This window comes from Mauremys mutica, chromosome 2 (assembly GCF_020497125.1).
Source record: "Mauremys mutica isolate MM-2020 ecotype Southern chromosome 2, ASM2049712v1, whole genome shotgun sequence".
Taxonomy (NCBI): Eukaryota; Metazoa; Chordata; order Testudines; family Geoemydidae; genus Mauremys; species Mauremys mutica.
The window spans coordinates 172,694,002-172,708,760 of record NC_059073.1 but is presented as its reverse complement, the minus strand read 5'-3'; the positions used below and the strand labels follow the sequence as shown (position 1 = coordinate 172,708,760).

Here is a 14,759-nt window from a genome sequence, read left to right as displayed (position 1 = left end):
CTCCTCTGGTGGTGATTCCTCATCACCCATTGCCAGGGCTGCATGTCCATTTTCCATCACCATGATGGGTGGGTTGGGATGGCCATGTGCCATTTCACAATCTGGCAGATCAAACCACAGCCTTCAAGCCAATCTCAGCTGGAAGAAGGGAGGGGGGAGTTTTGCTTTTGTTCTTAGAATCCACAGGCAATGAGGAATGAAATAGGATCCAAGACTGTGGACTTCTCACAGTGTGATGCGGTGGAGGTCAATAGCTCTCCAGAGTTTCTCTTTTCTCACCAACATCATCTCCATCTTGCCTGGATTCACTTCAGCCAATTTTCTTTCATATAGGTGCTGATCTCAGACAAAATTGGGCTAGTTAGGAATTGGTGCTATCTGTGTAAAAGATAAAGAAGAAGCAGAATTTGGTATTGTCTGCATATTTCTGGTGTTCGACACCATGCCATCTCAAAAATCCCCCCAGTGGCTTCATATGGATGTTTTAAAGGATGGGAGAAAGAATCAAGACCCCAAGCACTCTGGGAACATCAATGATTCAGCAGTTTCCTGATAAATACATATTATAGAACTATTGGTCATGTGTGACCCTATTGTTAAAGCTAAATTAAGTTTTGCGCTTAAAGCAGGAATTCAACTTCTTTTGGTAAGAACTTTCCCCAAACTTTCACCACTCACACTTTGAGTGTAGGACTAGAGAATGGATTTTCTGAGAATATATGACAATCTGTTAATTAATTAATGCGCTAAAATTAGAGAAAAAATGCATCCTTTATGAAATTAAGCAGTATCAGATTTTTATTTATCCCAAATCATTTTAATGATAAAACAGTACAGACTCTCCAAACTTCCCGTATGGTTAAAACTTAGTTTATACATAGGATTTCAACTATGTCTGAGGAAATTAAAGTATTAATGATTGCTGTAGCTAATGATTATGAGTATAGGCAAATAGAACCAGGTCAATAGTTCAGGTCATTCTTAAGTGGAACCATTTTGACATCAGAGGGAGCTCAGTCAATCAACACCCTTCTCTTCAGCTGATTTGCATACTGCCATTCTGTTGGCTGAAACGAATCTGTGGCATGAGAGGGACTGCATATATGTCTAGATTTCTCATTGGTAAGTAATTTGGCTGCCAGCTGCCACTGTATTTGCTCCAACTGACACTGTCTTAACAATTCTGTGGCTATATACTGATAAATTAAGGACTAGGTACACCAATATGCTCTGACACCTTTGTATTGCTCCAGTGATGCAAAGCAGCTGTAAACTTGGCTTCACTGGCCAGTCTGTTCTGGCTATTGTGTCTTGTTTCAGAGCAGGGTGAAGCAGTTAAAGCACACCAATAAATGTGGCCTTGAAAGTTAAATCTCTTTTTGTTTGTTTGTTTGTTTCATTTTCAATGACTTACAGTTTATACTACATATCTCCAACTCATTAGATCTGCCACAGGGAAACATTTTCATTGGGTTTCTTTTGTGTGTGTGTGTATGTTTATGCATGAAAATGTTAATTAAAATACAATTAAATCACTAAACAAAACAAAAATTAAGTTTGAGAGTATATATCAGTAACCTGAAAGCAAATAAATAAATAAATAAATAAAATAAAACCCAAGACTGTTGTAATTATCCCAATACCAAGAATTACAAACCCAAGAAATTAAAAGTTAAACTTAAACTTAAAAGAAATTGAAATATATTAAGTTATGGGAAAAGAACTGTTAAGCCACCAAAACAACCTTAACTGTGTCCTTTATTACATAATCACACCATTACTATTAAGCCATTTTAGTTTTTATGGACACAGATTTAATTAAACTGATTTTTACAGATAGTTTAATTTTTCTATTACCCTTATGGCATCTCTCAGGGCATACATTTTCTGGGGTTATACTTATTTCTGGGATAATTACAACATCCCTGTAATTTTATTTATGTATTTTTACCTATACATTACTGATATATACGCTAAAGCTGTAACTGCATTTTAACAGGTTTGTTTTTTTTGTCGGGGAATGTATGTTGATAGATATATGGGTATACATGCGCACAGAGACATATATATTCCATATATTAATTAAAGAGAGAAATGCACAACCCAGGTGAACAGGTGCTCTCTAGTGTTAAAAGCCATGATAATACAGATGATGGAAATTGCAGGAAGAAGCACTTTTAATCTGACACGAATTTCGTCTCTTTCCACATGCTCTGCATAGCTCCGGGGAAGAACTATTAGAGGAACTGTGTTTCTATGCAAACACATTAGCTAAAGCGTTCCAAGGAGTCTACCTAGAAATATTCCCCGAAAACACCCGACCAGTTAAGTGTAATTAACACTGTAGTCATTGTCAACTCCTGTGATAGAAGAATTCTCTGAGAGTCCTTAACATAAAACAGCTCTGTCCATTTCAATTAAAGTGTCCACTTTTCCTTTACTCTATCAACCACTTTAAAAGTTTACCAGGCGCTGAAGGGATTAGATCTCACACTAACTCTGAAGCGATCTTTTCAATAAATGTTGGCTGAGTACAAAATCCAGAGGCAAGGATGACTGACTGGCTCCAGAGGCTGTGGAGAGGGGGGATGGGAGAAAGCCTCTTCTTTCAGCTGTAGAGTAATGGTCACAAGCGGTGGTAAGGGCTTACTCTTACACAGACTAATTTCCCCTGCAGCAACTGCAAATCCGAACTTTCTCTAAAGAAAGACTGCTCCTTCCTTACCTGCCATGTTTAATATGGCAGTTATTTCGGGGAAGTTTTTTTTTAACTTTTCCATAAATAAATCAATTGCAGACACGTCCAAGATATTTCCAAGACAAGACGCTACGGGAGGCAGTTCATCCGGTGCAGTTTTTTATATAACTCAAGAACTGCAATGCACCTTGCAAGCACATTAATACACGCCGCAATCTTCTGCAAACACCAGAGTAAAAATAGGTATTATATTTGCTTACAAAAAAACAAGTGTGTTGTCATTCTTTATGAGGTATCTAGTGGATAAACATATGCATGGTACAGGAGAAAATTCGGGATATGGCTAAAATGAGTGATACACTGGCTGCATCTCCACTGAAGATATTCTTTGAAAATTTACTGAGAGTCAAAAAAGCACTTTGTAAAACATATTGAATTGATTTACTTTTTAAATGAAAAGGAAATATCCTACCTGTGGCTTGAACACTTGTTCTCTCTCTCTAAATAATGTTGCCTTGCTTCCAGGTGAAAACACGAGTCTCAATGAAGCGTTTTGAGTGCATCTCTTTTCCTTATGCCCCCTTACGCAGAAAACTGCGTATTTTGCACTAAGCAGATATTTCTAAGACATTTAATAAAATTGCGAGGGTTTAAGTGAAACTTTCAATTTTCTAAATATCGCTTCTGCTTTTTAAAGATCTGCATTACTTATAGAACAACGCACAACAAATAATGTCCAAAAATGGGAAAGAAAAATCCTTTCTCAGTCTAAATAAACAAATATGAGTTTTTATAAGAACAAAAATTTTCATTTAGCTTTTAAAATTACAAGACCCTGCACGGAAATACAGCACTGTATATATATATATATATTGTTTTTCCTTTTTGTAAATAAAAATATTTTCAGAAAGTCGGTCAAATTCACAGCACTTATCCCAGATATAAAACTAAGTAGAATATGTTATTCTTTAGTGTATATTGAAACATTATAAATTATTATATCCATTCTTACCGAACTGAAAAGAAAGGAAGAAGACAAGTAAAGCTTTGACCAGAAGTGGAGAGAATCTAACCTCACGCAAATACTCCTCCTTTTAATGTATGTAGCATGGGGCGACAATTAGATAATATTGTTAATAAAAGTAATGACTAAAATATGAAAAGAAACCCAAGGGAAGAAGAACCTTACATAAACAATTATGCTGTGAGAGTTTTGGAGCACTGGGGATAATCCATTGCCACAGCGCCCCCTCCCATACTCAGCCTGAACTAAAGATTTTATCCTGGAGATGGGAAAAAAGTTCCTTCTTTTTCTGTCCCCGCGTCCTCTCTTTTCTCAGTTCTTCCTTTTAATCCTAAAAGCAGATCCGACAAAGTGACTCCTTCAGCTCAGCCTATCGCTTTTTATTTTCTGCATTGTTCTCCTAACGCGTCTTGTTCAGAACAGCGTCGCTAACCCTGCTTGTTTTATTAGCAAACTGAACAACATCGTTTACACAGTATGAATGTGTCGTTGGTATTTTAACACACAATAGTCAATTCTTTCACTTTATCTGAGGGAGAGGATAGCGTCTCCCCCATTCCATAAAAGAAAGGACAAACATTCCCGGTCCATTGTATTGTTATGTCACAGGAAGCTGTTTCTGCTAGGCATTATGATGCATCTCAAACCCCCACTAGATTCTATTTAGCCCCATTTAAAAGTTACTGTGACCAGTACTATGATGGTTGAGTAAATAACATATATGCTACTATCTGTGTGGCATGTGTATTCATATATTTTGGGCAGATCGTGCAGTCCTTAGTCAAGCAAATCTCTCCTTCACGCCAATGGGATTTTCACCTGAGTAAAGACTAAAGGATTGGGCCCTATGTAAATACCCACCAAACACACAAGTCCATGCATAAACACACACAGTCAGTTATTACACAGAACAAATAAATTGTGTTTACATTACATTAGGAAGGACACCATTCCCACAGTCCTGGCTTTCATTTTTGATCGCCTTAAAACTTCATACGAGTGCAAGGAGCCGTAGTTAGCATCTAAAAATGACAAACCACAAAATCTGTTTCCCAGGTATTAAAAATACCTGAAAAGCATTAATCTTTGTTAGCTGCTCATTAACTATAACCGAAGTAAACTTTACATTTAAAAAGTCAAATGCGAGTGTTGCTGAAAATCTAGGGGTACGAATGATGCGATAATGAATAGCTATCCAAATAAATATGCAGTGTGTAAGTCTTCAAGTCTCTGTGTAGGCGTTTTAATTTGTTACAGTTATTACCAATAAAAAGTGCATGTAGTACTGTTATACTGTTTAATAGTGCAAGTTGGACGGTTTTTATTAGTAACAGGAAAATAGATTTCAGTTAAGGAGCACAGTAGATTAAAAGATATCTATGCTAAAAATATTCAGATCAAAAAGCATAATTTGGGAAAATTTAGATATAATCCGCAAACACTGATCAAAAGCAATATTGACACAAAACTTCAGATTTTAATCACAAATTATATTTCAATGACCTCAATAGCAGTTTGATCTCTATATTCCAAGTCAAATGAGTAGTGTTTATTGTAAGTAAATGCATACTTCTTGAAGTGGGTGAGAACGTGCCTTTCTGAAGCTATACAAAAATATGCAAATCAAACCGAAGCATGAATGTCTTTTGAAATGATTATACTATATCGCATTAATCTCTTATTGCAAAAGTATTATTCATTTATATATAAAACAGTATTTTGGAATGCACAATGAAAATATTGCAAATTTAATCTGTTGCTCTTTGTATTTGTTGGGGAGTGTGCTATTGATTTATAGTCTTCCGAGTGAAATCATAAAAAATATTTTGCACCAAGGAACGCAAGAAATACAAATGCAGACAAAAGCAACATCTACATTTTCTACATACATACCTATATATCCAGGATGTGTGTGCGTCTGTGTGTGCGCGCGCCTATGCGTTTTTATGTCTGTGTATACTCTGAACGGAATTACATAATTCCTCCTGGGAGCACAGTATTTGTTTAAGCACTCTTTCCAGGTCATAACTGTAACACCCATTTAATAGCATTAATCCCCTGTTATAATGTCAACACAACGGCTATTGTATTCCCAATCTGAATTGTACCACTAATTATTAAAGAGGATGAATTAAAAGCAATCAGCTCGCTTAAATACTTACGTCACCCAGTTGGAAAGAACAGACTCATCTTACAAAATAAAAATGCAGAGGTATTCTATATTTTGCAATGCATGCAATTTGACTTGTAAAGGTTCATGTATGACTTTATAATGTTATAATTAAGGTTCATTCTCAAATCTCCAGCTGCTGCAGCGCTAAAGCAAAGCAAAAAATGCATATGCTTAAAAAGTCGCTCTGCGAACACCGACATTTAATATTTAGACGTAATCGCCTGATATCGATTACGCCACATAACTTGAAATATGAATGCGTGTTATATAAAGCGCTTGCTTTTACAGTTTCCATTGTTATTTAATACATGTGTATTAATCATCAAGTAGGAAAGCAAGCATCATTTCTGTAATCTGTTGCATTGAGTTTACCGGTTGTTTATCACTTTCTTAACACGAAATGGAAAGTCTAGATTTAATGATAAGAAATACCTGTTGGTGTTAACCTCCTCCCCCTCACCTTCCTTTTTAAGGATTGCATCTCCTATAGGCCACGGGAATCAATTCCCTATGTCGGGTGGCCAGATCTCTTCTGGATGCAGGGGTGAGGGGAAAATTGGCGTGGAGATGGAGGGGGTTCTACAGGGAAAGAAAAACATAAACAAGCATAGGTTGCTTAAAACATACACACATCCATATACTTGGCTATGTAGTTCTAATACTTCAAGTTTCCCAGAGAGCACACTGAGCCTGTATTAGAAAGATTATTAAATCAGCATCTCAAAGTGTATTATTTTATTAGCAGCATGTTTAATTGATTGACAATAGGTGGCCCGATAACCCATAATTCTTCAGTTATTGCGATCTTTCCTTCCTGTCAGTTTCTAATAGATTCCCCAGTGTACTTTGGTTTGATGTATTTCCCCCATCCACTGTAATGATATGGGGTATTTTGTAAATAATTCAACTTTAACGCTGACTGCACTTTTTAAACTACTATATTTGGTTAAATAAAAGACAAATGCTCATTCATAAATGCAGTGAGGACAAAATACATGGCTTAATGTGTTCAGGACCCAGTGTAGAAGTTTATTTCAGGTTTTAATGTTTTGCCTGTTGGTGACAACTATTTCATCATAATTTGGTTACTTTCAACAATTACTATTTCACTGTTTAGATTAATACTTCAAGGCCTGATCCTGTATTCTTCAAGTAAAACTCTCACTGATGGATTGCGACTGAGTAAGGGTGAGTAGCTCAGAACACACACATGGGGCCTACAGTACATGCAAGCAAGAGATATAGCAAGTAATAAACGGAGATATTGGGGACTGGTAGGGAAATCCATATTTAGGTGGGTTGTATACAATGCAATACACTTTTGGTAGATGAGGTGTGTTTTTATGGGAAGGTACGGATTTAGAAAGGTAAGGAGGAGAGGAGAAACGAATTGTATCTCAATCATAGTACACTAATAACAGAGTTCAATTCCAGATCCAAAGGATTGTGTGTACAATTAACCACAGACTTCGCAAAAGTCTCTCAAGACCAGTCAGCCTGAGAAAATATAGACCAATACTTTCACCTCAACCTCTCCTTTCTGGTATACTGTAGAACTGCCAGTGTTTGTGGTGGGCAGAAATTATATTCTTTGTGAAGTTAATTATACCCTGAATGTTTGTCCTGATAGGCTTCCTCTCTGAACTGCAAAGAGAGGGGTTGTACCCCTGCACAGGGCCACCTGGGCCTCTCCCTCATGCAACCAAAACCAGAGCAAGTAGAATGGAAATTGAAAGAGTCTTCCTTGGAGGGTTTAATGTGAACATTTAGCTTAGCTTGGCTGCTTGTGAAAAACTATTATCAAAGTAGAAAGCCATTGTTGCCATACACGGACACTCGTATAGCGTTCTCAGTCTATTCATGCGTGTACTTCCCGCCTTTTCACCATACACAGGGCAATACTTGTACTTGTGCTCTCCCACGATATACTAACAAGCCCTGTGCGCAAGTCTGTGATAATATATAAGATAGAAGGTGTGTGCATAGCATAGGTACCTATTGCAATGGAGTGTGTGCAAGCGTGTTTGTGGCTCTGAGCCGGGAGAAACTGAGCAGCGGTATCATCCTTTGGCTTCAGCAGTGTGCTCGCTGTCAGACAGAGAGGGTGGTTGTAACGCATTACAAGCCTGCTTCCCTCCCTCCGTCTGCGGGGGGAGCTGGAGAAGGAGAAGGGGCGGGCCCCTCGCAATATGCAGATGAGCCGCTGTGACGGACAGCTCTGCTTTCCAATGTCTCTCAGAAACTCGAGTGCTCCTTCCCTCAACTCTTCACTCCAGACTCTATACTTCCCCCAAAATACAGGCTGGCCGGCGCTGGGGGAGCGGGCTGGCGGGCAGAACTCCATATGCAGCAGCCACTTTCCTGAGCCGGGCTCTCTCCCTCCCTCTCTCCCTGGCTTTCTCTCTCTCCCCCGCTTGTCGTTACCCAGCTCCTTCTCCCCTCTCCCCATGCCCTTCTCGTCCTGGGTAGTTTGCTGAGCGGATCCGCCGTTGTGGTGCTGGCCGGGGTGCATGGGGGGCCAGTAGGACAAGTCTCATTCTCCGCACAGCTGCCCAGAGCCGTCCGGGGAGAGGGAGAGGGAACACGAAAGCAGCAGCAGGAGCAGCAGAAGCGCCAGGGCCGGTCACCCTCGCCCCCTCCCTGCTCCTGTGCACGCCCGTGCAAGCCATGTCCTATCCTCAGGGTTACCTCTACCAGCCCCCCGGCTCGCTGGCTCTGTACTCCTGCCCGACGTACGGGGCGTCGGCTCTGGCGGCCCCCAGGAGCGAAGAGCTGGCCAGGTCTTCGTCGGGCTCGGCGTTCAGCCCTTACCCGGGATCGGCAGCTTTCACAGCCCAGGCGGCGGCCACAGGCTTCACCAGCCCGCTCCAGTACTCCACAGACCCCGCCACGGGATTCCCCTCCTACATGGTAACTACCGAGAAAAATCCTCTCCTTCTTCATTAGCATCCTCATCCTCATCCTCCTCTGCCCCTATCTCCTGCACACGCACCATCCGTACCAGAGCCCGGGCTGCACTGCCAGGCGCTCCGCACAAACCCAGCCGCCTGCTTATGTTTTCCCAACACCACGCTTAGCGTGCAAACCCGAGGTGCCCGAGCGGGGCAAAGGGAGACGCGGGCGGGGGCCCTGGCACTGCCTCGGACCGGACCCTGGCGGCTCTCGGGGCTTGCGAACATAAAACCGAGCCTGCCTTTGCTCGCGGGTCTGTTCGTAAAGAATCCGCATTGTCTGAAGCAGTTTGGTGGCTGCGTTTTGTGCTGCGGGAGGAGAGGGGAGGAATTCTTTCTTCTGGCTTGTCTAAGCCAACGTTTAGTGGAGCTCCGGGAAGTGAGCCCGGTGCGGTTTCAGTTACTTTCAATGCGTTTTGTGCTAATGGTTTAACTGGATTTTAGGGATGAAAAGAAGCATCTGTTTGCGATCTGCGAGCTTCGCTCATACCCAAGATGGTTGTGGTGGCCGCAGCTTCAGCGTTCACTTTGTTGTCATTACTTAAAAGGAGCATTTGAAATTGCGTGTGTCTCTCTCTGTATATATATATATATATAGTTATAGCTTTATAGACACACATCAGAAATTTAAGGTCGGAGACTCCAGATTGGTTACGATGGTTCCAGAAAGGGGTGGCAAAAAGGTTAGTTATATTTCCATATAAACAGACAGAAAACCAAATGTTTTCTGGTTGTAAAATACTTCAGCAGAAATGGTCGTGCAGTCTTTATTCAATGCAATGTGAAAGATCTGAAGATCTGCCCCTCCTGACTTTCCTGGCGAGGAGCAGTAGATAAGTAGCTGGAAGTTGCACAGTGTGTTTGTCGACTATTAAGAACATTAGGTGATTCTGGGGCCCTAACTCTCCCTTCTCTAGGATTTTTAAACGTCCTTAAAGTTATCAACTTCCTTAGCAATAGCTTCAACTTTTCTTCCATGGCGCAGACTTAAATAAGCTCAATGCAAACGTTAAAGGGCGAATTAAAATGCTAATTACATCGCATTTAAACAATTCGAAACGGTGCATATCTTCTGATTTGCGAGTTGGATTTGCAATGCATTAGTGCAGTGAATTGCTAAACCGTGGCTCTGTTGTATATTCTATAGCAAAAAGGAAACATCTTTTGAACCTTTGAAAGAAACCTGTAAGGCCTTTTTAAAATGTCTGCGTGACTCAGAAATAATTTTGGGAAATATTAAATTACAGGGATCTAAAATTAACTGAAGATTAAAAGATCAGCGATTTAAGTGTGTGCGGTTTTGGGGGGGGGAAGTAAATAAGATCTTAATGGCCTTTGGGTACCCTTGTTTGCTATTAGAATATGAATGTGAGATACCAATCCAGGAAAATGCAAATATAATCACTGATCTTTCCTTGACAACTTACTAATGACTAGCAGCAATAACAAATTGCCAACCCACTGTTTTGCCCTTTCCAGGGCTCTCCTTACGATGCTCATACGACGGGGATGACCGGGGCCATCAGTTACCATCCGTATGGCAGTCCTGCTTACCCTTACCAGCTGAATGATCCCGCTTACAGGAAAAACGCCACCCGAGATGCCACCGCCACCCTGAAGGCCTGGCTGCAGGAGCACAGGAAGAACCCCTACCCCACCAAGGGCGAGAAGATCATGCTGGCCATCATCACCAAGATGACCCTCACCCAGGTCTCCACCTGGTTCGCCAACGCCAGAAGGAGGCTCAAGAAGGAGAATAAGATGACTTGGGCTCCCCGCAACAAAAGCGAAGATGAAGATGAAGACGAAGGGGATGGGGCAAGAAGTAAGGAGGAAAGTTTGGACAAGGTGCAGGAAAGCAATGAAACTTCAGCAGAGGACGAAGGTTAGGCACAACACGATTGTACTATAGCTAGATATAAAGGTCCCAAAGGGATACGTGTGCAAGTGCCAGGATTTATTTAAATGCACGTTTACTTTCCAAATTATAACCGGGGTGCTGCGGGATATATTTTAAACTCATGCCCCAACCCTTCTATGCCGTTTACCCTCACTACCTAATCTTCACCTTTAACTGATAAATAACGATAGCAAAGACCTTTTAAACTGATCTAATTCTGCATTGAACCATTCCCCTAAAACAGCCAGCCAGAGCATTTGTGTTAATAATGCCTGTTGTGCTTTGTACGGACACATACAGGAAGCTGCTTTCATGCAGCCGTAGTGATAGCCGGTGGGAGTGTTCCTAGAATTATAATTATACATAAAAGGATTTGATTACAAGCGTCGCTTTCCCATCAGTGGTTGCAATGGTTGTGCTTGCTTCTCTCCTGCTCTCTTTAGTCTATATAACTGACTGTGCCCTTGTTTGTTCGGCTGGTGCCCTTGCAGGGATCAGCTTGCAGGTTGACTCGCTCACCGATCACTCCTGCTCCGCGGAGTCGGATGGGGAGAAGTTGCCCTGCCGAGTAGGGGACACGCTCTGCGAGTCCGGATCAGACTGCAAGGACAAATACGAGGACATCGAGGACGACGAGGATGAAGATGATGAAGCAGAGAGAGACCTTCCCGCTAAGCCTGTGACTTCCTCCCCCCTCACCGGAGTGGAAGCCCCCCTCCTTAATCACCCCCACGAGGACGCTTCAAGGAACTCCAATAAAACTACTTTGGACAACAGGATTTCTCCCAGTTCCGAGACACAGACCATTAAGCCCAAGCTCTGGTCTCTAGCTGAAATAGCCACCTCGGACCTTAAAAATCAGAACATGGGCCAAAGCTGTCAGCCACCGGCGTTATCTTCAGTAACCCCCTCTTCTACTTCGCACAGCTCTGCCTACTCTCCCTCTTCTCTCTTAGGAAGGCACATTTATTACACTTCACCTTTTTATACCAATTATACAAACTATGGGAACTTTAACGCACTCCAGAGCCAGGGAATCCTGAGATATAACTCCGCAGCAATGGCTTCGAACGAGGGACTAAGTCAGACTGTACTAAATACAAGCTCTGTTCACAAACAGAGCAGTGACTCTTTGAAAACGATCACTAACCAGCTAGAACAACATTACAGGCCCTCTAGTTATGAGTCTAAGAAAGGTAGGTGACTGATTGCTTCTTTTCTTCCCAAAGGCAAAATGACTTCTATACACACTGTAGATAAAGAATGCTTATTTGGACAACCACCACCACCACCAGCAGACAAATAAACCGACGATACTTAAGGAAAAGGAGCTGGATGGAGCTAGACAACAATATATTTTGGGAATTTAAAAATATCCCCCTTCCCCATTTTTTGCATTTAAGGAAAAGAAAAAGAAATAACAGAGGAGTTTAAAAAAATCTAATGGGCTAAATATGTTGCTTTAAAAATCAATGTTTATAAATGAACCTATATATATATATATAATTTTAAAAATCAATGTTTATAAATGAACCTATATATATATAATTTAAAAAATACTGCTATCTTTACTTTTTGTGCATTGTGTTTAGTAAAACAGGACGCTAACTTTTTTTTTACACTTTTAAGGAGTTAAATATAGTTTTATTCGATTTAAGCTAAAGAAAATACAGTGATCCAAGTTACCAAATTATGTCCACTGTACAACATCTATTTTTCCCATGCAGTTTTAAAATTAGTAAAACAAATTAATATAATTGTCTGATTTTAAAAAGGAATAAAAAAACCTGATACCGCCATTATCCAAACCGCAGCCAACTATAAAATATTAATGTAAAAGTTTTAAATGGGTTAGATATGAATTTTGTGCAAGTGAATTTTGGGACATACACACACTGTATAATCTAGTTAGCTGGCTGTGTCCTGTGACTAACTGACGGTTATATTTTGACAGATCCCACTGACGTCTGCACAGTAGGAGTACAACCATACCTATAGAAGTGCAATCACACAGCAATGCAAGTAAGTGAGAACATTTTCTATTACACTGATCTTTTGGCATCAGGTCCAAGACATATTGCACAGCTGTAAACTTGCTTAACGTTAATTTCCTGCTTCATTACATAAGAGTCTGATTACAAAGTAATATGCTCTTTTCTAGTCTTTTTGAAAATCCCTTATTACAGCTTTTCTTCTCTGCTTTATACTCTTTTGTAAGACAGTTTAGCGGGTTCCCAACTCCTTCATATGACTTAGGGTTTTCTTTTCCATTATATAAAACAAAAATAAAGGATATCTTTAGATCTCTTTTTAAAATAATTTTCTAATAATTGTTATAAGATAAGGTGTTTGTGTTAAGATATTATTACAATTGTACATTGTAAATATTTAAATTTTAAAAGCACAATTATAAGATTTCAGCATGCTTTTCTAGGAGGTTATGGTATCTCTGAATTGTCTTATGTCTGGTTAACGATGGCACCCTTACAACTTTCTATGTTTAAGACTAACCAAAATCCTATACATCTTTTAAAACTAATATTTTCATGAGAAGAAAACAAAAGAGTAAGCATTTTAGTTCAACTTTATTAATTATTATTAATATATGATTACAATGTAATGGTGTTAGTGTGTAACAGAAGGATTTTGGATGATCTGGTTTTTTCCTTGGTCCACAGGTAGGTGTCACAATTGCTTTGAAAAAAGTCAGCAAGCCATCATCTCTCCCCGAGCTAATATATAGAACAAATCTCTAAATCCGGATCACATCTTGTGCCACTGTATAAAGGAAGACCACAGAGCACTATTAAATCTACAGACTCTAATTATTAAACCAGAATTTTGTTGGACATACGTGAGTTTGCTGGTATAGTATAGTTTCCCCAATGTATGTGTTACTTTTGAAAACAGATCTGTTTTTCTCAGGATATCTTGAATTGATCACTTCATTGCCACGGTATATATTCGATAGGTGTGATAGGATTTATTGTAAAATTTATTTGTAAAAGATGTATACAGTAGAGATAACAAAGATGTGATTGGAGAACTTGAGTACTTACAAAGTGGAAACAAATTTGATATTTATTTTTGTAATGATATAAAAGCTTCTAGTAATTTATGCAAGTTGTATTGCAATGAAATTGGAACTTTTGTAAATAAATTTTGCCTGGTTTTTATTTGAAACGTTAATGGTTATACAATCTTTGGTTGTTTAACAAAATTTCTTTACTAATTTATATCTTTAATTGTAAATAAAAACAGACTAGTCTGCAACCATTTGGTGTTTCTGGTTCATTTCCCCCTAAATACTAAAAATAGTAAATTATTTAGAAAATCATAAAATTGATAGTAGTTGCAATTTCACTTTATATTTTTAGGATGTAAAAGCCTAAATAAATTAAACAAACTGCAAATATATGCTTTGTTTAAGTGAAGCTCAGAGTTGTTCTGTATAGATATAGCGGGATAGATATAAAGAGACGTGCATGCACGTGTACATTTTTACAAGCTAGCAGAGATGCACTTTCCAATGTTATTTTCCTTTTCCATAAATAAAGTGTTCATAACTAACCCTATTTTGCTATAGCTCAAGCAATCATTTATTCTGATTTTAAGTTATGTCCAGAAGTGCTGAAAATGCAAGAAAACAAAATACCCAGCCCCTATTTTTTATGGTTTTTCCTCTTCTAAATTGCATGAATTATGTCTATAATTTGATATTCCTGTAAGAGATCCACCTTGATTAGACTCAGCAAAACAGCTACCCTATCATTTTAATTTTCAGTAAAATAATGAGAATCCCCATATAAAATAATTTCAGAAAAGAAACGAACAATCATTTATTTCCCCCAAAAGATAAATTGAGTGAATATAACTTACGGTTATAAAACAAGAATAATAGCTTCTTAGATTGCCCTTTAATCAGTCATACACTTATTTTTCAAGAGGCTCATCTATTTTATTCCATGATTAATAATGTTCCAGCATGAGAGCATTATTAGATCCCAGCAGGG

General features: G+C 39.3%; 1 protein-coding gene across 1 annotated transcript; it reads left to right on the top strand.

The window, feature by feature from the left end:
* The first annotated feature begins 8,427 nt into the window (after nt 1-8,427).
* Nucleotides 8,428-13,907, top strand: IRX2 (iroquois homeobox 2). Its single transcript, XM_045007143.1, has 5 exons — nt 8,428-8,805; nt 10,326-10,731; nt 11,238-11,942; nt 12,701-12,768; nt 13,425-13,907. Exons 1-4 carry the CDS (start codon nt 8,563-8,565, stop codon nt 12,742-12,744), a joined length of 1,398 nt encoding a protein of 465 aa, XP_044863078.1. The 5' UTR covers nt 8,428-8,562; the 3' UTR covers nt 12,745-12,768; nt 13,425-13,907.
* Nucleotides 13,908-14,759: the final 852 nt, after the last annotated feature.